The sequence below is a fragment of the Brassica napus genome, chromosome A4 (genome assembly GCF_020379485.1).
Source record: "Brassica napus cultivar Da-Ae chromosome A4, Da-Ae, whole genome shotgun sequence".
NCBI lineage: Eukaryota > Viridiplantae > Streptophyta > Magnoliopsida > Brassicales > Brassicaceae > Brassica > Brassica napus.
Genome location: NC_063437.1, coordinates 9,443,111 through 9,467,532, shown reverse-complemented (window position 1 = coordinate 9,467,532; position 24,422 = coordinate 9,443,111). Strand labels below are relative to the sequence as shown.

The following is a 24,422-nucleotide window of genomic DNA, read 5'->3' as shown; positions in this document are numbered from 1 at the left end:
TCTTTTGAATTCTTTTAATAATTTAGATTGCTTTGCCAGGTTTTTTGAGTAATTTAGATACATTTGAATACTTATGCATATTTTTGATAGTTTTTTTTTCTAGATCTTTTGTTATTTCTGAATCCGACCCAGAAATTAAAAAAAATATCAAAACGGAACTAATGGGTATGCTATTAAAAAAATATCGACATAAACCTGAAGTTATACAATCAAGCATAAATGACTGAATTCGAAGTAAAACTCTAAGGCATAAAGACAATTAAAAATATACCAATACTAAAAGGCTAAGCTTTTCACATGAGTTTATATCTACAAAAAGAATAAAAAAAAAACTAAATAGTAGGAGAAAGAAAGATAAATATACGAGGTATGTTCCTAGGGGCGGATCCAGAAATTTACTTAGACCGTGGCACCTACATATTTTAATTATAACTAATGAAATAATTAATAAATTTTTTTTAGATGTGTGATATGAAAAATTGGTACTGAGGAACGTGAAAGAAAATTCTCCAAATTAGTTTTACACACTATTATATTTCCATAGGCACGTAAAAAGTATATTAGCAACCTATAAATAACGAGAAAAAGCATAAAAATTTGAGATATGAACTTACTTTTCTGAAGAGAAGCACGTAAGGATAAATATCTATATTATTAAAACTTAAGTATTTTTTGGTACTGTTTAGAAATTTAGATAGTAGATTAAATGAAAGTTGTTTGGAAACAATGATAACATATTAATTTTTTTTTTATTTACATATTTACTCACTCTATTTCTTTCTCATTTACAGATTCTGTTGTTTAGAAACTTGGATGGCAAATTAAATGAGAATTGTTTGGAAACACAGATAGCAGATTCAATATTTTTTTTAATTTACACATTTAGCCATTGCATTTCTTTTTTATTTACAAATCTGCCACTTCACTTAAAATAAAAAATTTTAATTAATTAATTACAATGAATTGTTATTTCTTGTTGTTGAAATAAAAAGACAACCTGTAATATATAGTATATATTAATCTGCTACACTACAATTTTCAAGAAAACCAAATATCATAAAATTAATAATAATTCAAAAAAACCTACTGTAAAAATTAAATCATTTTTAAATAAATAAGCAAAAAAAAATCAATAAGTTAATAAATGAATATTACAATTACATCAAATTGCATCAAGTTATAAAATTATAAATATAATATTACGTACAGATAAAAAATTATTATCAAACATTTATATCATAATATAATATATTATACTCTAAATATATTTTACATAACATAAAAATATAAATTGACATTTTATAAAATCAATGGTTTATAAATTTACATTGAACGCAAGTTAAATCCAATATCAGCGCGGGGGCGCGGGTCAAGATCTAGTTATGGTTTATAAATATTAGAGGAATTGTTATTGGGCTAGATAATAAAAAATTGTATTCAAAGTTGGGCTATAATACACAGATTTATTTTAATTGGACTGATTCATGGAAATTGGGTGGGGCACATCATTTTTGTCTTTGGTTTGGACTAGAAATAAACTAATTTAGTTACTAAGGAAAAATAAAAAACAGTATGTGGCACGTGCCCCCACCTTCTTTGGTGGTGGATCCGCCCCTGTGACCCTTTATGCAAGTCTCTTCGACAATGGGAAGAAACGGCAATGCCACTTGGATTCTTTCGATCACATAATTTTGCTTTGGATCTAAAATATTTAATTACTTAAAAAATATAATAGTATAATAATCATAAGAGACTTAATGTGAGAAATGATCCATGTTGATGCTCTAATATCCTTGATGGAGAGAATGTTCACGTCAGCATAAAAATTTCAACTAATAAATTCATTAGAACATGCAACCTCATCTCAGAACATGTAAAAATACTAATTAACTAATTACATTTGCATGCGAAATCGATCTCTTTTCCCAAAGGGTAATTCTCATAAATAGACAATTTTTAAGTTTTGGTCACAAAAATAGACTACAAGAAAGAAAGTGACCAAAATATTTCATTTAATAGGTAAAAAGACCTTAATATCCTAGATATATATTAAAAAATTAAAAATTAATTTTTTAATAGTTTTAGATTATATGTTTTCAAATTCGAACTTTTTTTTAATTTTTTTTTATAAATTGTTTTTTCGAAATGTTTTTGAGTTTTTTTTTGAAATTTTCATTTTGTAATTCGAAAATACTTTTTGCAACTATTTTTAAAAATTTTATTTTCAAATTTTTAATATTTATTTTTTATTTTATAAAATTTTAAACTTCAATTCCAAATCTTGACCCCTTAATTTTAAACCCTAAGGTTCAGATTAATTAGCCGTAGGAGTATAAATGTATATTTGCCTCTTTAATTAAACATTTTAGTCATTTTGATTCTTAGAATTTATATTTGTGACCACTAACTTTTTTTCTTTCCCAAAATCATTAAACGCTCAACCTTTGTTTGGGATTCATGGAATTTTGATCACAACTTTAAATAACTTAGCAATGCCTCATTTAAGTATCAATTTCTCTTTCTTCCTTCCATCTCACCCTAATCTTCGATCAAACTAAATGATCAAATCGAAGTAGAACTCTAAGACAGAAAAACTCATTCAAAATAGTCACTTAATGTCTTAATTAGAAACTAGATTTTGACCCGTACTTAGAAAGCGCAAATTTATTTTTGAAATTAAACAAATTCTTCTTATATACTTTCTATATTAGATAATGTATATGTTTGGGTAAATTTACTTGGTACATTGAACCGTACTAAATTAAAAAAATCCCAAAATTAAGCTAAATTTCATAAATATCCGAACATATCCTATATTTTTCGAATAAAAAAATAAAAACCAAACTAAGGACCAAATGAGTACTTAAATTTTTAAAATACAAATTATATACCTATTAAACATAACTAAACCATTAAAAAAATTATACTATTAATGTAACTATATGTGGTAATGATCACATCATGTATAAACATGTTTGAATAATCTGTCATATATTCATGAGAATTTATTGTTAGAGTAATTATATAATAGATTATGTGAGAGTAATAAATCAGTTCATTTAAATTATGTAAAGTATTTATAGTTAGAGAAAAAATATAAGGTAAAACCAAATAAATAGTTAGGTCTAATGAAATGGTCCAACAACTTTGTTTAAGTAGATTTTTTAGGACTCCTTCCCTTTGAATAGTATAGATAACCAAAGGCACCAAAATAAATGCAACTAATACCAAATCAAGCAGGAAAATGAAGCCGTTAAAAATAGTTTTACTATATCGGGTCGAGCAAGGAAATGTTGGGTCTGCATTCTGTCTTAACGCCGAGGAAGCTAGGATTCTTTGCTCGGCGTCCTCCTCCTGAGGTGTACCGGAGCCGTTGCCTGCCGCCTCCGTCCAAGCCGCTTAGAGCCACTTTCGGATGAGTGTTCGTGCTAGTTCCCCGTAGCTTTACTCTGGTTTCTTCTCGTAACTGAGAGCTCAAGAAGTGCTTGGAATTGAGAGTATATGTTATTGTTTGTTCTAAGTTATTATTAACGTCAGGATTTCCACTTGTGGTTGTCTTGATTTTAATTCATGTGTTTCTTAGGAGTCTTTTTAAAAAACTTTTTTGCGGCTTCTAAGAACATAATATTTTTTAATTCTAATACAATACAGAAGAACTACCAAAGTGTTTCAAAGAAGGGTTTTCTTGACGTAGGTTTGCTTTTGGTCTAGATCAACTTAAGTTAAATGCTATTAAGCAGATTCTGGTTCAAATTTGTAACCAAACCTTCATTCTTATGAATGATATTTACAATTTAGCAAAAAATAAAAATAATTTCATGCTACTAAAGTAAGATGACGAACTTAGGAATCATACACTACTCTTCTACACTAGTTATCTATTGAATTCTATATGTTCTAGTTATTATAAAGATTTTGAAGCTGAAATACTAAAACCAGTTTCCTCCATTTTCACAATTCCTCGTTCTCTTCCCTCGTATTGATTTTGATCTCAATTCATGTTTATATTTCTTAAAAGCCAACATATTACTGTTCCGGAAAAGAAAAACATGGTTCCCCAAGTTATTTCTGGGAAAACGGCCAATTCATACATCAACAAGATCAGGTCGCGGTCCCGATCAATACACACACACACACCATATGCTAAAACATACTTCAACTCAAATTATATTCAAATTTCATACGTCAACTAACACTTTTCGGTAAATTCATACATTGACCGTGTCTCCGTTAATCAAATATTGACGGAGTCTTACGTGGACTTAACAGATGATTACGTGGAAATTAAGCCCAAAACGACGTCGTTTTGTTGAAAAAAATTGTTTTAAATTGGTTTAAAGTGGGATTCGAACCCAGGTTACACACAATAACCTATTCCCCACTCGACCACTCTCCGATGTATGATTCATCGTTTTAATACATCACATATACATATTTAACATTCATATAGATTTTGGTTTTGTTTTCATTGAATAATGTTTCTCATTTCATGAGAATTTGATTTTTGTTTTATGGTTTTATTTATTTGATTTTCTATCTATCAATAACTATGTTTACCTTTCGTTGATTTTGAATGATCATATTTGATGTTCTTTTCTTATTTTTAAATTGTTTTTACTTATGTTTTGGTTACAAAATAGGTATATATCAGATACTTTAAAACCTAAAAACTAATTTTACTTATGTTTTGGTTAGAAAATAGATACAAATCAGGTACTCTTAAACCAAAAACCCGAACCCGAAAAGTATATCGGATTGTACCAGTTCTTTGAAAAATTACTAACTCTTATAGAACCCGAACCGGTCTCGAACTAAACTTTCACATAACCCGAATATGGCTGATTTTGATAAACTCGAAAAACGGAGACCCGATTGGACAGAACCAAAACCCGATTGGGATCCTGAATGCCAATGTCTAAAGATAGCTTTTTAGAAAAAATCACCAAAAAATCCTAAAAAAAGATTAAAAGAGATTTTATTAAAAAATAAATATATATTTAACTAATCTAGATTTATTGTTTAGAATTAAAGAGTGAGATTTAAAATTAAAAAATAAATATTAAAAATTTCAAAATAAAACATTTCAAGATAGTTTTAAAAAGTATTTTCAAGTTTCAAAAAGAAGCTCGTTGGCGGTTCATTGTTTTTAGTTTGTTGGCGGATCATTGTTTTTACTAGGTTTCCGGTCTCAAGGATAATAGTGTCAAGGTCAAGGATATACTCATATACCATTCGGATATACCGGTTCAACCAGTAGTGGGTCCGTGTCAGTATATTATTTATCTTTTCCTTGTTGGATCTGAAAGCGATCAAGTTATGCTTGTAGATTCTGTAGCCTAAGATTTTTGATCATTTTCTTTTTTTCTTTTAAACCAATTCAGAAGTCATTAGAATTTTCTCACTAATCCACTCAAATATTGATCTTATATTGGATTGAAAGTTCAGTGATTAGGTTTATGGTTTATTATTGAGAAGGTAACGTAATAACTATAATTTAGGATAATTTAGTCTTTGCTTGTTTAATGAATGCTGTTCCAGAATATATTTTTTTCTCATATCTATACTATTATTTATAAAGTAATCTTTTTCATTCGAGTTCTCACGTTAAAAGTTAGAGTGGTCAAAATCAATAATATCTTTAATGAATTTAATATATAATTAATTATATAATCAAAAACAATTTTTATTAACAATATATATTTTCATAAAAATTAGATAATTTTTAACGTTGAAAGTTAGAGTGGTTAATATCTATAATATCTTTAATGAATTTTATATATAATCAAAAACAAAATAATTTTTTTAAAAAAGATTTCTTATATATTTTTTTGTTATCTTAAAACATATTTTTCAATTATAAAATTTAAAAGTAAGATATAAAACAATTTATAATAAATTAAGTGGTTAAAGTCAATGTTACCCTTAATAAATATTTTATATAATTAATTACATAATTAAAAATGAAATTTTATTTATAATATTAGATTTTTTTGAATAAGATAATTCTTATAAATTATACTGTTTTCTTAAAAAAAAATTCAATTATAAAAGTTAGGAAAATAACATATAAACAATTCATAATTAAATATTAATCAACTAAATTTGTATAAAGATATTGTTTTAAAATATTTCTAATATGTGAATGTTTTCTTTTAAAATTTCTGCACAATAATAAACATATATATTTTAATTAAATTTTTCATCATATATATATATATAATTTGGTGTTTGATTTATTTTTTTGAAAACATAAATAATAAGTTTTCATGCTGGTTTAGTGGTTTTTCATTACGAAGAAAACTATGTCCGGGTCACATTGGTTGTTGGCGCGGATCATTGTTTTTTTAAGGTGTAACCGGACCGGATAGTGTCGAGGACACGGATAGACCGGTCCAATCGGATGGTCGGTCCGTTTCAATAGAATAGACTTCACGATGAAGTTCTGCTTTTTCCTTTGTGATTCTGTACTTGAAAGAATATCTCTTCTTTACTTTTGATGTGTGATCTGAAAGTTAGATTCTTTTGTGTTTCGATCTTAAAACTCCGGCAAAGCCCATTTCGAGTTTACGAACAGATTTGATCCCCTGAGTGTTATAATATCATGACGATCAGAGAGTTACGGTCGGAAGAATCAGTTGGTGGTACTTGTCTGCTTCTCTCGCTTCCAGAAGATGTGTTTGCTGCTACCTCTCGTTTTCTATCTCCAAGCGACATTTGCAACCTAAGCTTATGCTGCAAAAGCCTCTGCGACCTTGTGGATTATTCAGAGAAGATATGGTTTGTGCAATGTGAGCTCGTAAAGGCTCTTCCTTTATCCGAAATAGTCCGGTGGCGAAGAATCGGGATCTCTTCTTACAAGGCTCTCTGTCGGTTTCTTGTGGAGGTAGTGAGCCCTCTTGTTGGGGTTTGGGTTCACCAAGAACCTGAGCTTGGGAATGTTGTCTACGTGATGCCTGGTTTCTTGTCTGTTGTTGGTTGTCGGATCATCCCACAAAAGGTTGGTCCTTTGGGGATTCAGGAAGGGAGGGTTATGTGGTCACCGGTGTTTGAGATCATCTGTGATCACGATGATGGCTCCACCAAGTTCTTCCTCCATGGAAGAGGCAGAGAAGGAAGTTGCGTGTACCCTGGTTCTGTTACAGGCATCATCGACAAGACTTGCAATGTGCTCTCACTCGAGGTTGAGCCGAGTCAAGAGAAGAAGAGTGGGGTTCCATTTCAGAAGCTTGATGATAGCGATAGAAGAAACTTAATTGAACTAGTGACAAGCCATGTAGGTGTACATGTATCTGAACCATTGAGTGGGAAGTTGTTTCCCACAAGGAGAGAAGATGAAGGGATGTTGTTGGAACGTAGAACCATGCTCCTTAAAATGCACAAGTTTGGTAAGAACCATGCTCCTACGCAGGTAGACATAAACGAGATGGGTGCTTCCCCATGTGTGAATCGCCGGAGATTTCTTAGCGCTGGTGACACATTTGGTCTTAGTCTCAAAGCTTCCTACACTGAGATGTCTTCTTACAAAGGGTGGCCAAGAATGGATCTCAACCGCTTTTGCCTGCACAAACTACCAATCAAGAGTCTTGGAGAGGACCAAGAGTATGCTGGTTTGTGGGGAGGAACGTTTGGGTGGCCACCTGGGAGATGTAATGAAGATAAAACCGGACATGCTTTTTATCTACTGATGCTCTCTTACGAAGAATCTAGAAAGAACAATGGGAAACGTCTTGTTGGGACGAAAATACTCGAAGGCAATGACTTTGTGCAGCATCCCAATGGAACACCAATGTTTGTTGTGGATATTGACACACCTTCCCTTGAGCCCTTTCCGTTTGAGGCAGATGGAAGAGACTTTCAGCATTGTTACAAAGGAAAGGGTATCTCAAATGGTTATGGTTTCCTTTATCCTGGTTCAAAACCTGGTTCACTTTACGTGATCTCTGGTGATCATCTCGCGTTCGTTTGGCATGGAACTAAAGATGTATTTACTTTGAAAAGACTAGACCTTGACCAGATCATGAAGAAAGGTTTTGGTTTATGGGTGCCTCCTCTACCTCCAGGTAAGAACTTTACTTGTATGGAAACGTCTTACAAAAACGTGTTTACCAAGTCAGTATGAGTCTGTTCCTCTTCCTCCGTGGCAATCTTGGAAAATGGAACACGCTGCAGCAGATATTCAAAGCTCTCTCCCATATCTTGTCTTGTTTTTGAGATATAAACTCATTGTTGAATGTCTTGTGACATCATTTGCCGCTTTACATTTACACTCGCAGGAAAAGATATCTCAAATGTTTCTGAGATTTCACTTACTTTATATATTTTAAACAATACGTTAACAATACTTGAATTTGTGTAATTTTCTCTTTAGTTCATTCAACAATACAATGTTTTATACTACCTCCTTTCCTTTTAATTGTTGTTGTAGAATAAAAGTTTCCTTGTGTCGTTTTAGAATTTCAATGCAAAATTTATTAACTTTATATGTTATATGTTTTTTTCATATCCTCTAGTTTTTTTTTTGTATTGACTGAAATGTGGTCAAATGTATAAATAATGATGTTTTATTTTAAAAATATACAAAATTAAATAGGCACAAATCTACAACAATAGGAAAAATCTAAACAAGACACTTTGGTGGCACGCATCCCCCACGAGCAATTGTCACTAACACACCGCAATACAAATCTTGACTTGTTAGAACACACAGCCTTGTACTCAACTTCCCCTCTAAGGACTATTTCTTCATCCTCGACATTAATTCTTCGTTGCTCTTAAAATAGCTTTTCACCTTAATAGCTATTATGGTTGGTGGAAGTCCAATATGGACAGGACTTAAATCTGGAATAAGATTAAGAGGGATTGCAGAGACACCTTGAAAAGGAAATGTCTGCAAAATTTAAGTTGTTTATGAAGGATTAGTACATGGTTAAGAAGGCTATCATGAATATTATAAGAAAGAATATAAAATCATACAAACACAAAAAAAAAAAGAGATTTGAATCAATGTTTCTGTTATCAACATTAAACTCTCACTGGAAAGATTCTTTTGAGCTCCATTGTCCACAAACACAAAAAAACTTCAGTCATAGTTCGAAAATCTGTTAAAAAAATCACAAGAAAATCTCAAAAAGACCAACCACAAAGACATTAAAGTAAATTTTTGAGTGTAGAAGGTGAAGATGGCGAGAATACAATCTTAAGTTTCAAAAAAAATGACTAAAAAATCCAATTGCAAAGATATTTAAGTAAATTTGTGAGTATATAAGGTGAAGATGACGTCAATACAATCTTAAGTCTCAAAACAACTAGAAAATCCAATAGCAACAACATATCATCAATTTATAATGAATCTGAAATGATGATACCTAGATAAGATAGGAGACACGAGATAATGAGACACAAAGACGACGACAGATCGAGGACGATGCAAGGGTGGATACGCGACAAATTGAAGACGAGGCAAGGGCACAGACGACGACGGATGGAGGACAATGCAGCCCTACGGAGGCGATATGGAGACGACAGACGGCGATACGGAGACGACGGCACAGCTTAGACAGCAAAACTTACGAAAACATTTTAAAATAATTTTCTTTTATTATTTAATAATTTAGGTTAAATTAAGATTAAGGGTAACCAGGTAATTTGCTATCATTAAATGAAACATTTATGTCTAATTGGGCCTTGGGTCTATATTTGGAAGAGAAACTTGGTTTAGGGATATCTATGGCCATTTTTCAGTAAAGTAAGAGATACTTTTATTTATTTTTATTATAATTTTACTATAAAATATACTAAGATTGTAGATAAACTCAATTCTATTATAAGGTGTATCCATTTTTTTTAAAAAAAAATATAATATATTCAAATTCTCTAATGGATGATATATAACATCTCTCAAAAATTTATGAAAATGCTTTGAAATATGTAAAATATTTTTATAAATTTCATATATAAAATTCATTAAGGTCTTCCCAAAACATTAGGAAAATATTATTAAATATACATATAATTAACATTCAGTAAGGTGTTCAAAATATATATATATATATATATATATATATATATATATATATATATATATATATATATATATATATATATATATATATATATATATATATATATTTATGAAGGTTTTCCTAAATACACATTTAAGAATTTATTTTAAACTAATATTGATGAAAATATTTCTAAAATTTTATGAAGATATTATACATATTTTAGGTTGATATTGTATTTATTCAGGAAAACCTTCCTAAACTCAAATTAAAAAAGATATACTAAACTCAAATTTCAATGTAATAGTTGCAAACATAGAATATTTCAGATTGCAAATTTCGACAAAAGTCTTGTATAGACAGCGTGCAAATTCTTTAAAAATTATTGTATGTTTTATTTTTATTTTTTAATTATTGGTTTATTTGATTAATTCTAGTATAAATATGTGTATATTTATTTTATTTTTATTTTTAATGAATGTTTTTTTGAAAAATATCATTTGCTATTTTAACGATAAAAAGATGTTTTAATATTATTTGGCAGTATTTTTCAAAAAAAAAAAAATATTATTTGGCAGTATTTGATTTTTAAATTGCAAATAGGTGAAAATAATTGGGTCTCACTTTATTTTTTTAAATGCACAACCTTGCCATTTTAATAGTTTTTACATTTAATAATATAATTTCATAAGCACACAAATAAAAAGTCAAGAATATATAGTTTACTGTTATTAAGTCGTATAAATTCTAACTTTATAATTTTCTCATTTGTATAGAAATTTTATATCCTTTCTAAAAAAATTCAAATAAGATTAAGACAATTGTCAGGTTAATTATATTTAAATAAATAATAAATATAAGACGAAAAATAAATAATTATCAGATATTCTAGGATTTTTTACTTTGGTGTGTATAATCATTTACATATGCTATCAACAACTTTTAAAATGATCATAAACTCCCCAAGCAAAACTGATTCTGAATTACTAAAAAAACATTTCTTTTATTTAATATTAAGAGTTTTGGAGCCGAAACCAGTAATCCCCTCTAGGTATTCGGTTCTTTACCTTTGATTACCACACTGGGGCAAGACAGAGGACTTATCGTGACGCCTATGGACCAATTTACGATATCTTCGTCGCTGACATATGCCAAGCATCTTCGGCATCATATTGATCATATCAATATTATATTGATCATATTGATAATATGCCCTTTTTCAATGCTAGTTTCCGAGTTATCTCTATCGAGCTGTAGTTGTTCAGGGAACACCTTTGAAGAAAGAATACTATGGCCTTTCTTTAAGCTTTCTTTCAGATATTGCTCCGAGTAACATAGTTCACTCTCATCAGCACACACTAGTGGAATTATTTTTTAGCAAAGCAAGCCCGCCTGGTGTGTGATTAACTCCCTAGCAGTTACTGCTGAGCAGCACATAAGCATAGTGTGCTGTAGCAGAGTGTGCTATGAAGAAGAAAATTAGGCTTATGTAAAGGAAACAAGCTAATGGTGGCACGAACCATATAGGTGTGCTCCTGGGACATCTTGTTAACCAAGCCATGAACCAGGCCTGAAGTACTGAAATTGATCATTTAACCAAATTCTTGAATTGAACATATTTCTAATCATCTTTTTCAATTTCTTATGCCGAAATGAATAAAACTACACAAGATACAATCATAGTGAGTACTGTAAATGTAAGAAGAACATGATGTAAAAGACATGCAGTTATGAATTTATATTTCAAAAACTAGACAAAGCGATGTGAGAGAGCTTTAAATATGTTGCAGAGTACATCTTCAACATTCTTTACTCATCAGAATCGGAGGAAGAAGAATAGAACCATGACTCAGTAAAGACGTTTGTGTAAGACCTTCCCATAAAAGTAAAATTATTAATTGGAGGCAAAGGAGGCACGCACATACCTAAATCTTTCTTCAAGATCTCTTCAAGGTTTACTCTTTTCAAAGTAAACACATGTTTAGTTTCATGCCAAACGAACGCAAAATGATCATCAGAGATCACATAAAGTGAACCAGGTTTTGAACCGGGATAACGGAAACCATAACCATCTGAGATACCCCTTCCTGTGTAAGAATGCTCAAAGTCTCTTCCATCTGCGTCAAGCGGAAAGGGCTCAAGGGAAGGTGTATCTATATCCACAACAAACATTGCTGTTCCATTAGGACGGTCCACATAGTCATTGCCTTCGAGTATTTTTGTCCCGATAAGACGTTTACCATTGTTCTTTTCAGATTTTTCGTAAGAGAGCATCAGTAGATAAAAAGCATTACCGGTTTCATCTTCATCACATCTCCCAGGTGGCCACCCAAATGTTCCTCCCCACAAACCAGCATACTCTTCTTGGTCATTCATGGGGTTGTTAACCGGCAGTTTGTAAAGAGAAAAGTCGTCTCCGTTTATGTTTGGCCACCCTAGGTGAGAAAACACATCAGTGTAGGAACCTTTGAGACTAAGACCGAATGTATCACCAGAGCTAAAAGCTTGACGATTCAAATATCTAATCTCTCTTTCTTCGTCTGTTGCAATGTATTCAAAGTAAACACACCGATTTTTCTCCCACATCTCGTTTATGTCTACTGGCTTAGGATTGTAAAACAACCATCCTCCCCCAGGTTCATGTGCTTCCAATTCTCACCAAACTTGTGCATTTTAAGGAGCATGGTTCTACGTTCCAACAACATACCTTCATCTTCTCTCCTTGTGGGGAATAACTTTACACTCAATGGTTCAGATACATGTAGACCTACATGGTTCGTCACGAGTTCAACTAAATTTCTTTTATCTGTACAAGATAACTTCGAAAATAACCCTTGTCTTGAGGCTTCGCTACTAGTCTTCTCTAGCCTCGGCTCAACCTCCAGTGAAAGCACATTGCAGCTCTTTTCGATGACTGTAACCAAACCAGGGTACAAGCAACTGTGTTTTCTGTCTCTTCCATGAAGAAAAAACTTGGTGGAGCCATCAAAACCGCAGATTATCTCAAACACTGGTGACCACATAATCCTCCCTTCTTGAATCCCCAAAGGACCAACCTCTTGTGGGATTATGCGGCAACCAACGACAGACAAGAATCCAGGCATTACATAAACAACATTCCCAAGGTCAGGTTCATGGTAGACCCAAACCCCAGCCAGAGGCTTCATCGCCTCTACAAGAAACCTACAAAGAGACTTGTAAGAAGAGACACCAGTTCGCCATTTCACTATTTCAGACGAAGGAATAACCTTCACTATCTCGCATTGGTCAAGCCAGACATTCTCAGAGTTCGCAATGTCGCATAGGCTTTTACAGCAAAAGCTTAGATTGCATATGTCCCTTGGAGAAAGTAAACGAAACATGAGAACAGTTATGTCTTCTGGAAGCGAAAGAAGAATAAAAAAATCACTGGAATATTCTGACTTAAAGTCTCCAATCATCATTATGTAGTACGACTCCACTTTGCACGAAATTAATTCACCAAAAGCTAATAAACCCTAAAATTGATTTCACTAACGAAGCTGGATCGTATATAATCGTGGGACCTGATGATACAACGAAATCATGACAAAAAGGAAACGTGGTCTTCAAGCAACAAGGAAACGAAATCTTTAGAAAGACAAAAAAAAGAAGGGAAAATCTGCATTAAAATAAAAATAAAAAGTATCGATCAAGTTTCGTTTTAACATTACAAGATTAAAAGAAAAAGGAAAAGTGTTTTTTTTTTTGAAGTTATATATAAAAAGCATGACTACCCCCAATGTATTAGAACCACCAGAGCCCAACCAAATAAACGTTTTCTTCTTTCTCAGGGAGAGGGAGAGAGAGAGAGCTTATTGTTACAAAGTTAATCTTTTTCTTGAACAACATGTCGAAGTCAGGCCGGGAAGAAGATGTCGGTAGTAGTAGTTCGCAATCTATGGTTGAGAAAACCCTAGAAGTTGCAAAAGCTTCTGTTTTTGGTGAAAGAAAAGAGAAGGAGATGAAGAAAGAGACCCGTCTAGGAATCTCTGCAAAGAAAGATGAAGACTTTCCGAGTTGGTATTCTCAGGTTTGTAGATTCGGTGAACTGATAACCCTCTCCGACACAAAAGGACTCTACATCCTAGAGCCATCAGCAACAAAGATCTGGAACACTCTAAGAAGTTACATGGATGCAGAGCTGGAGAAGTTGGGTGGCGTGGAAGAGAAGAAATTCCCTATGTTAATAAAACGCGATTCACTCGAGAAGGAGAAAGACCACATCGAAGGGTTCAAACCAGAGGTTGCTTGGGTCACAAGAGCTGGTGAACATGATCTTCCAACACCGTACGCTCTACGTCCAACTAGCGAGACCATCATTTACCCTTACTTCAAAAACAGGATTAGGACACACCGTGATCTCCCCATGAAGGTTAACCAGTGGGTTAACGTTGTTAGATGGGAGGTTAGCGACCCTATCCCATTGATCAGAGGTCGTGAGTTCGATTGGCAGGAAGGGCACAGTGCCTTCGCCACCAAGGAAGAGGCTGATGAAGAGGTGCTTGAAGTTTTGAACATCTACTCTCGTGTCTATGAAGATCTTCTTGCGGTTCCTGTGATAAAAGGTCGAAAGAGCGACAAGGAGAAGTTTGCTGGTGCGGATTACACCACAAGCGTCGAGGCTTTTATACCAACAACTGGTCGTGGTGTACAAGCTGCGACCTCGCATTGTTTAGGACAGAACTTTGCAAAGATGTTTGAAATCGCCTTTGAAGATAAGGAAGTAAAAAGAGACAAGAAAGGCAAAATAATAAAGCCATTGGTGTGGCAGAACTCGTGGGGTGTAAGTACAAGATCGATAGGAGTGATGGCTATGACACATGGAGATGACAAAGGGTTGGTGTTACCTCCAAAAGTGGCACGTTATCAAGTAGTTGTGGTCCCTGTTCCTTTCAAAGGTGCTGATACCAAAAGGATCTCTCAGGAGTGTCAAGCTGTTAAAACCACTTTGCAAGGTGCTGGAGTCCGTGCTATAGTAGATGAACGAGACAACTATGCTTGTGGCTGGAAGTACGCAGACTGGGAGATGAAAGGTGTTCCTTTGAGAATCGAACTCGGTCCAAGAGATTTGGAAAAAAATCAGGTGAGAGTGGTGAGGCGCGACACTCGAGTGAAGATGGATGTGTTGAGAGTGGACTTGGTTGAGAAAGTCAAGGACTTGTTGGAAGTAATACAGAGAGATCTCTATGATGACGCCAAGAGAAAGCTTGAAGAAAGCATTCAGAAGGTTGAAACTTGGGATGAGTTTAAGGAAGCCCTGAGACAGAAGAAGCTGGTTTTAGCTCCATGGTGTGATGAAGTTGAGGTGGAGAATGATGTGAAGGAGAATTCTAAAGGTGAAAACGAAGCAGGAGCGAAGACTCTATGTACTCCCTTTGAGCAGCCTGAACTAAGAGAAGACACTCTTTGCTTTGCATCAGGAAAGCCAGCCAAGAAGTGGACCTATTGGGGAAGAAGTTACTAATAGCATGTTTAGGATTCAAAGTCTTCTTTACTAAGTTATGCTTTTCATCTGTTTCCTTCTCTTTTTTGAAGTGTTATAATATTCGCAATAAGACCGTTCTTCCTTGTTTTACGAGAGAAACCCATAAAACCTCTATTCATTAGTTATTATCATATGTATTGTTCAGTGAAACCCACAAAAAGGTAAATCCACAAATTGATTTACGAGAGAAGAAGCGTGTGTAACGATGTCATGAGATCTCCGACATTTACATATACTTGGTAATACAAGAATCAAATTTAACACTCAAAGAAAAATGAGGTTGTGTAAGTTTTCTAGAGGCTAAACAAAGCTTCAGATGTTAGGACAAAAGGAGAAATCTTTATTCAGCATAAGAGAGGCAAAAAAGTTAAACAAAAAATTATTTAACATTTTGGCGAATGTTGAGCGAAGAAGTAAATGGGAAACGTCTACAAGATCATGAAAAGTGAGATTGATACGTTTTGATACTTGCGAGGCATTCGGAAATGACTAGTTCTGGTGCCTACGAATCCTGAATGTAACTAAGACCAAAAAGCAGTTTGATCATTGGTTATTTAACCGACTTGCTTGGTCATGGTGGCAACAACCCATCTATTTTCTCATTATAGTTGCAGGATTAGGATCGAAGCGCGTCTTTTTGCTATCTTTGCTGCTGCAGTCATCCAGGTTTTTGATCCATTTTTCTTTTTAAGCCAATTTCAAAAGTTTTTAGGATTTTTTAACTAATTCACTCAAATATTTGTTTTACATTGGGTTCAATTCAAAGTCTAATGATTAAGGTTTTGCTATTTAGAAGGTAAAGTTTTGATTATAATTTAGGATACTTTAGTGTTTTTTTTTTTTTTTTGTTTCATGAATGCTCTGTTCTAGAATTTTTTTCTCATATTTTGTGAAAAATTATCTTTCAAGTGATATATGAAATTTTCTCATTAAAAACTCTTAATAATTTTGAAGAAAACCACCGGTCCGGATCATTGTTTTTGACATGATTTTCCGGTTTTTAAGGTGTAACCGGACCGGATAGTTTCAAGGTCACGGATAGACCGGTCCAATCGGATGGTCGGTCCATTTCAGTAGATTAGTAGACTTTTTAAGAAGATGTCTTCTTGATTCGACCAAAAAAAAAAAAGAAGAAGATGTCTTCTTGACTTTTGATGTGTGATCTGAAAGTTTGATTTTTTCGTGCGTTAAAAAAAACCCAGTCTACGTTTCTATCTTAATACTCTGAGAATCCGGCAAAAGCCCATTTCGACTTTACGAACAGATTTGATCCCTGAGTGTCATAATATGATGACGATCAGAGAGTTACGGTCGGAAGAATCAGTTGGTAGTACTTGTCTGCTTCTCTCGCTTCCAGAAGATGTGTTTGCTGTTACCTCTCGTTTTCTATCTCCAAGCGACATTTGCAACCTAAGCTTATGCTGCAAAAGCCTCTGCGACCTTGTGGATTACTCAGAGAAGATATGGCGTGTGCAGTGCGAAGTCGTAAAGGTTCTTCCTTTATCTGAAATAGTCCAATGGCGAACAGGGATCTCTTCTTACAAGGCTCTCTGTCGGTTTCTCGTAGAGGTGATCAAGCCTCTTGTTGGGGTTTGGGTTCACCAGAACCCTGAACTTGGGAATGTTGTTTACGTGATGTCTGGTTTCTTGTCTGTTATTGGTTGTCGGATCATTCCGCAAGAAGTTGGTTCTTTGGGGATTCAAGAAGGGAGGCTTATGTGGTCGCCTGTGTTTGAGATTGTCTCTGATTTCGATGGCTCCACCAAGTTCTTCCTCCATGGAAGAGGCAGAGAAGGAAGTTGCGTGTACCCTGGTTCTGTTACAGGCATCATCGACAAGACTTGCAATGTGCTCTCACTCGAGGTTGAGCCCAGTCAAGAGAAGAAGAGTGGGGTTCCATTTCAGAAGCTTGATGATAGCGATAGAAGAAACTTAATAGAATCAGTGACAAGCCATGTAGGTCTTCTACATGAATCTGAACCATTAAATGTAAAGTTGTTTCCCACAAGGAGAGAAGATGAAGAAGGGATGTTGTTGGAACGTAGAACCATGCTCCTTAAAATGCACAAGTTTGGTAAGAACTGGAAGCACATGAACCTGGAGGAGGATGGGTTGTGTTACAATCCTACGCAGGTTGACATAAACGAGATGGGTGCTTCTCCATGTGTGAATCTCTCGAGCTTTCTTAGCGCTGGTGACACATTTGGCCTTAGTCTCAAAGCTTCCTACACTGAGATGTCTTCTTACAAAGGGTGGCCACGAATGGACCTAGACCGCTTTTGCCTGCATAAACTACCAATCAAGAGCCCTGGAGATGACCAAGAGTATGCTGGTTTGTGGGGAGGAACTTTTGGGTGGCCACCTGGGAGATGTAATGAAGATGAAACACGTCATGCTTTTTATCTACTGATGCTCTCTTACGAAGAATCTAGAAAGAGCAATGGGAAACGTCTTGTTGGGACGAAGATACTCGAAGGCACTGACTATGTGGAGCATCCCAATGGAACAGCAATGTTTGTTGTGGATATAGACGACACACCTTCCCTTGAGCCCTTTCCGTTTGATGCAGATGGAAGAGACTTTGAGCATTCTTATAAAGGAAAGGGTATCTCAAATGGTTATGGTTTCCGTTATCCTGGTTCAAAACCTGGTTCACTTTACGTGATCTCTGATGATCATCTCGCGTTCGTTTGGCATGGAACTAAAGATGTGTTTACTTTGAAAAGACTAGACCTTGACCAGATCATGAAGAAAGGTTTTGGTTTATGGGTGCCTCCTCTGCCTCCAGTTGAGAACTTTACTTATATGGAAACGTCTTACACAAACGTGTTTACCAAGTCATGATGAATCTGTTCGTCTTCTTCCGGGCAGTGTTGGAAAATGGATCACTCTGCAACAGATACTCAAAGCTCTCTCCCATATCTTGTCTTGTTTCTGCGATATAAACTCATTATTGAATGTCTTGTGACATCATTTGCCTCTTTACATTTACACTCACAGGAAAAGATATCTCAAATGTTTCTGAGATTTCACTTACTTTATATATTTTAAACAATACGTTAACAATACTTGAATTTGTGTAATTTTCTCTTTAGTTCATTCAACAATATAATGTTTTATACTACCTCCGTTACTTTTTTAATTGTTGCCGTAGAATAAAAATTTTTGCTTCAAAATAAATGTCAGTTTTAAAATTTCTATACAAAATTTATTAGCTTTATCTTTTATATATTACTCTTTATATTTTCCAGTCTATTTTTATATTAATTGAAATGTGGTTAAATGTGTAAGTGATAATGTTTTTATTTAGAAAATATATAAAACTAATGTGCACAAATCTAAAAAGATAATTAAATGAAACGGAGTGAGTATATTTTAACTCAAGACACAAATCTAGTTACTGTAAGAATACATTGTTTTATATACTTAGTACATACATATACTGAAAGCATACTTTTATGTTGTGGTTTTCCCATTCAACAATGAAAATATAATGGAAACGAGACAAGACATGTATGTTGAAGAAGCCTTCTATGATGTTCTTTGTCCTGAGGCAAACACATTGGTGTGAGATTTTGTCAGATAAGTAAAATTTAGACATGGAGGCAAAGGCGATACACAAACGCCTTTCTTCAAGAGCTCTTCAAGGTTAAGTCTTTGCAACGTCAACACAGTTTTAGTTTCTTTCAAAACAAACATGAGAAGACCTTTAGATGTCACGAAAAGTGAACCCGGTTTGTATCCAGGATACCGAAAACCATAACCCTTTGCAATACCTTCTCCTGTGTAGCAACACTCAAAACTATATTTTTCTTCTCCATTTGTTGTGTCATCAAAAGGAAAGATCTCAGAAGTAGGCGAACCAATCTTTACAACAAACATTGCAGATCCATTAGGATGCATCACATAGTGAGTGCCTTCTAGTATTTTAGTCCCGACAAGAAGTCTCTCACTACCATCTTGAGATTTTTCATAAGTGAGCATCAGTAAGAAAAGAGCCTTACCGGGTTTATCTTCAGTGCATTTCCCAGGTGGCCAGCCAAATGTTCCTCCCCACAAGCCAGCATACTCTTGATTCTCTTCCACAGGTATCTTAATTGGTAGCTTATAAAGAGCGAAATGAGTTTCGTGCATGCTTGGCCAACCTCGGTAAGAAGTCAGCTTAATCTTTGAAGCTTTAACACTAAGACCTACAAAATCACCAGCGCTAAGAAACTTTTGGAGATTGAAACGTCTAATCTCACTGCTGCAAGACGCTTGCTGCTTTGCAGAAGAAGAACTTGAACCAGTTGAGTTAGACCTCCTCAAGATGCTCTTGATCCCACTTCTGAAATACTTGCTTAAGCTCTTCCTCTGTGTCCCCTGCACCTGAACCTCATCATCCACGTGGCGAAAATCTCCACCGTAACCAAGATGCGTCCACAACTCATCGTTGATCTCCACCTGAATCGGATCGTAACACAACTCATCCTCCAGGCTCATGTGACTCCAGTTCCCACCACTTTTAAGCAGCATGGTTCTGCGTTCCAACGACTTCGCTTTATCATCTTTCAGCGATAGCTCAGGCACTGGTAAACCTACATGGCCCGTCACCAAGTAAAGCAACTTCCTCCTATCGCAAAAAGGTAGCTTACAAAAAGGAAACAGAACCTTCTCTGCCCTTCTCTCAATCTCTCGTCTCTTGGGCTCAACCTCAAGGAGAAGCACATTGCAACACTTGTCAATGCTAGTAACGAAACCAGGGTACAAGTAACTGCTTTCTCTATCTATCCCATGGAGGAAGAACCTCGCCGAGCCATCGAAACCAGAGACGATCTCAAACACAGGCGACCACAGAAGCCTCCCTTCTTGGATCCCCAAAGAACCAACTTCTTGCGGAATGATCCGACAACCAATAACAGACAAGAAACCAGACATCACGTAAACAACATTCCCTAGTTCAGGGTTCTGGTGAACCCAAACCCCAACAAGAGGCTTCACTACCTCTACGAGAAACCGACAGAGAGCCTTGTAAGAAGAGATACCTGTTCGCCATTGGACTATTTCAGATAAAGGAAGAACCTTTACGACTTCGCACTGCACGAGCCATATCTTCTCTGAGTCAACAAGGTCGCGGAGAGTTTTGCAGCATAGGCTTAGGTTGCAAACGTCGGTTGGTGAAAGGAAACGAGAGATGAGAGCAAAGACATCTTCTGGAAGAGACAGAAGCAGTTCCGACAGCAAGTCTCCGATCTTCATCTGTTACGAAGCCAGTTTCGTAATAAAATCAGTAAACCCAGAAATTGAAACACAGAAAATCAATTTGATGATCGAAAGGCAGCTTTGGGGGTTTGAATGAGATCAGAAGAAGAGGATTTGAGGTGAGAAAAGTCGTATTTCGTTTCAAGCTGTAGTTGACTGTAACAGTCTTTCTTAAGTGGTTGTTTTATTAAAATATTATTTATATTTTTATTTATATTTATGATCCAATAAATATTATTTTAACAATATGTCCGGATTGGGACCGTTGGCTGTAGCCTGTGGGGACTATTAGTTGACGTTGTCTTTGAAGGGATTTCGTTTTTATTGACTTTGTCTTATAAAACAGACAACCTTTAAACGCTGACGCTAAAGACTGCCAGCCTTAGTTTAAAACATCAACGGAATCATACTTTTCTATTTTTCATTTAAAATATTATATAATATAAAAAAACTAAGAATCAAAATTATATAAAAAATATCGTTGAAAAAAATATGTTATTGTTAAATATCTAACTAAAACTATTTTTGAGTCTAGTGGTGATGGTTCGCTCGGCACCGCACTGCCGTTAATAGTAACAAAAATTTCTACATATACCTATAACATCTATATGTTTTTTCTACTATTTGAACCGCACTGCAATTATTCTGCAGTTGTCCCGCACGTTACCATTCAAACCCTTAACCAAATGTGTTACAAGAAGATTACACTCCAGTATTATCACAAAAAGTAGTGAATCAATTTCAGAATAGTGGATCGATGAGAACGTGAGCCATCTGTAATGTCATAATTTTGTTAAATTTGTCATAACCCTTAACCAAATGTGTTACAAATGTGAGCCATCTGTAATGTCATAAATTTTAGGGCAATTTTTTTGATGAGATGTTAATTATCATCAAAAAAAAATAGTTATGTACGAAGAGGGAATAATTTTTTTCCAGGCCTAAGTATGAATACTAAACCAGAGTTGCATCATTCCTCGTCGAGGTTTTTCCGAGTAATTCACTGACAAAATTCGATTTCTCATTGTTCTCCCGATCACTTTGGCGAATTGACTAATTTGTCGAGGCTTTTTAAGATGCCTCCTATCATTTCTCTCCCTCCAAACCATGTAAACATTAGTTTGAAACACGAGTCTCAAGAGTAGGTAGGTGAGATGATCAAAACCATGAGTTGCAAGGTGAGTGAGGGTCTCTTCCCAATCAGGATCAGGGAACGACCCAGAAGCGTACCAACAACCTCTAACCAGAGCGGGTAAGTGTAAGGGAAAACGAAAAATTAATAATCCTTGGATTCGTTTGGTTCACCACAAAATAGGCAGCATTGTACCTGACCCCATGCACACATTCGTTCACCTGTCGACATTGTGTTTCTTATTGCAAGCTAAGTAATAAAAGCAAATCTTAGGGCAATTCTTCTAAAAGATAATAACCAAAATAAATTTCATTAAATGACCAAAATAAATTTTATTAAAAGATAAAAAAACTCCTTTGTTATTATTTTTTAAAATTACTTTTTGAATCTAAAAAAATTTGATTTTTTTTTTTTGAAATCCAAATAAAGAATTGAAATTATTTTAAAAAATTTTATTTTAAAATTTTCTAAAATTTAAGTACTTATTTTCTAAAAATACCCTTCAAATCTAAACTTTAAATTTAGATTAGTTAATCCTAAGAATATTAGTATGTATTTACTTTCTTTAATAAAATATTTTGGTCGCTTAGTTTTTGTGTACTATATTTATGGTAACAATTTTTGGGAAATTGCGAAAAATACCACATTTTTAATATCATTTTTCATGTTTACATTAACCACTTTTACTCTTATTTTTAAAAAGAAAAAGATACTTATAACCCTATGATCAACTAAGAGAAAACCACCAAAAATAATCTCCAACTATCAAAAAAGCAAAAAAAAAAAACTTGAACTCTAATTTGAGCAATTTAAATCATCAACTTTTTAATATTGGCCAATTTAATCTTACATTTATGTTGACTAGGTCATTTATGTTGACTAGGTCATTTAAGCTTTTTTTTTACAAAAAAAAAAAAAACATAATCTAGAGTTTTAAGATAGACTGAGTACTTTGCAAAACAACAATATTACGTTAAAGGTTTTAAGATATATGTAGCACTTTAGATATCTGCTTATTTAGTCTCTGCTTAACATAGAAAAAATGATTCATATGTTTAGCCTCTGCGACACAACAACCAAAAAGAACGATGATATAAGTACTCTGCTTATGATGCAACACAATTAATCTGCTTATTATGTTTCAAATACATGCTAATAAGTTTGAACACAAAGATAATACATTGATAGAAACAGGGATACAATCACACTTGAGGCTGAGGTAGTCCTTGAGATGGTTGGGATGCTTGAGAGAGATCTCCCTACAAAATATACCATAGTAGTTAAAAGAAACTGTGATTCAATCCTTCCCATTAGTAATTAAAAAATAAGAATCATATCTCTTTTTTCGTGGTCGACCTCTTGGCCTTTTGGACCCATTCTTGACTCTCTCATTAGGACAAGTTGACTTGTTATGACCTTCGATCTCGACACGTAGAGCATGTCATGATACGTTTATCTCTGCTTAACTTGTTCTTATTGGTTGAAGATTCGTTAAGACATTTATTCATATCATGATTACTTGGTCTTCCACGATTGCCTACTCTAAATGGTGGTGGCAGAACTCCTATCCTACCTAACCTAGGCCAGAACTTCATACCTGATAGGTTTTTTTTTTTTTTGGTAAACATGTTAAGATTATTACCAATTTTTGCAGTTTTTTACAGAAGCACTGAGAAGACAAAGAAACAGAGCAACATAAATAAAACTAACAGAGACTCAGACCAATCATTACAGGACCTATCTACAAGAATAACGACAGCCGCAAGACGGAAACATCAGAGGCCGAGCATTCGCTTGCCACAGAATCAAAACCGCAGTTAAAACGAAAGCTTGGACCCAGTAATTTTGGCCTCCCCGGTGCCCAACTCTTTAAGATCGGAATGTCAAAAACAGCTTGCTAAGTCCACCTAATCCGCAGCCATACAAGGACAGATCGCTACACCTTTCTGTTGTAGGTTTTGATTCTACGGTTGTATGTTTGTCGCCACCTTTCTGTTGTATAGTAATCAACAACATAATCATCAAACCTTATCTTCTTTGCAACAATCACACACGCGGTATGTATACAAGGAATTCCCGTAAGCTGCCATTTCCTACACCCACATGCTCTCAAGTCCATATACACACTATATGAAACACTATGATGATCAATCTCATGTCAATTACCATACGCCATATACCTTCTACAATCTTTTTTTTTCCTTTGTCAATTTAATCTCACTATGTACTTTCTTAGTAAACTTTGTCTTCAACCTACCAGAAACAATAGCCACCTTTGCATTACTAACCATACACTGCCTCCTAATATCCTCTAACATATCGAGTAATGGCTTTTTCCTTGCTTCCCTAATGGCTTTATTGAATGACTCACATAGATTGTTCAAGTTGTCATTGCAGCATGATCCTAATCTAAAGAATACTCTAGACCATGTTGGAGAATTTTGGAGAACAAAAGTGTTATGCGCACTTTTGTTATACTTCTTAAGTACTTTTAAAGAATCCTCATATTCTCTTTTTGTGTAGCAGCGTGCTATTATCCAGA

At 34.4% G+C, this 24,422-nt stretch overlaps 4 protein-coding genes and 1 pseudogene across 4 annotated transcripts; 3 read left to right on the top strand and 2 right to left on the bottom strand.

The window, feature by feature from the left end:
- The first annotated feature begins 6,375 nt into the window (after positions 1-6,375).
- LOC106445962 (putative F-box protein At5g39460) lies at positions 6,376-8,478 on the top strand. The gene has a single exon (XM_013887627.3). The coding sequence runs from the start codon at positions 6,602-6,604 to the stop codon at positions 8,117-8,119; it is 1,518 nt and encodes a 505-aa protein (XP_013743081.2). The 5' UTR covers positions 6,376-6,601; the 3' UTR covers positions 8,120-8,478.
- Positions 8,479-10,957: 2,479 nt separating this feature from the next.
- LOC106448238 lies at positions 10,958-13,477 on the bottom strand (annotated as a pseudogene).
- Positions 13,478-13,815: 338 nt separating this feature from the next.
- Positions 13,816-15,594, top strand: LOC106448235 (proline--tRNA ligase, cytoplasmic-like). The gene has a single exon (XM_048777433.1). The coding sequence runs from the start codon at positions 13,870-13,872 to the stop codon at positions 15,484-15,486; it is 1,617 nt and encodes a 538-aa protein (XP_048633390.1). The 5' UTR covers positions 13,816-13,869; the 3' UTR covers positions 15,487-15,594.
- Positions 15,595-16,618: 1,024 nt separating this feature from the next.
- LOC106445961 (putative F-box protein At5g39480) lies at positions 16,619-18,534 on the top strand. Its single transcript, XM_013887626.3, has one exon. It carries the CDS (start codon positions 16,795-16,797, stop codon positions 18,349-18,351), a length of 1,557 nt encoding a protein of 518 aa, XP_013743080.1. The 5' UTR covers positions 16,619-16,794; the 3' UTR covers positions 18,352-18,534.
- A 323-nt stretch (positions 18,535-18,857) lies between these two features.
- Positions 18,858-20,936, bottom strand: LOC106445960 (F-box protein At5g39450-like). The gene has a single exon (XM_013887625.3). The coding sequence runs from the start codon at positions 20,743-20,745 to the stop codon at positions 19,039-19,041; it is 1,707 nt and encodes a 568-aa protein (XP_013743079.2). The 5' UTR covers positions 20,746-20,936; the 3' UTR covers positions 18,858-19,038.
- Between the last annotated feature and the right edge of the window lie 3,486 nt (positions 20,937-24,422).

Excerpts from the sequence above, each read along its gene's own strand:
- LOC106445962 (XM_013887627.3), top strand. The coding sequence starts at position 6,602 with ATGACGATCAGAGAGTTACGGTCGGAAGAATCAGTTGGTGGTACTTGT.
- LOC106448235 (XM_048777433.1), top strand. The coding sequence starts at position 13,870 with ATGTCGAAGTCAGGCCGGGAAGAAGATGTCGGTAGTAGTAGTTCGCAA.
- LOC106445961 (XM_013887626.3), top strand. The coding sequence starts at position 16,795 with ATGATGACGATCAGAGAGTTACGGTCGGAAGAATCAGTTGGTAGTACT.
- LOC106445960 (XM_013887625.3), bottom strand. The coding sequence starts at position 20,745 with ATGAAGATCGGAGACTTGCTGTCGGAACTGCTTCTGTCTCTTCCAGAA.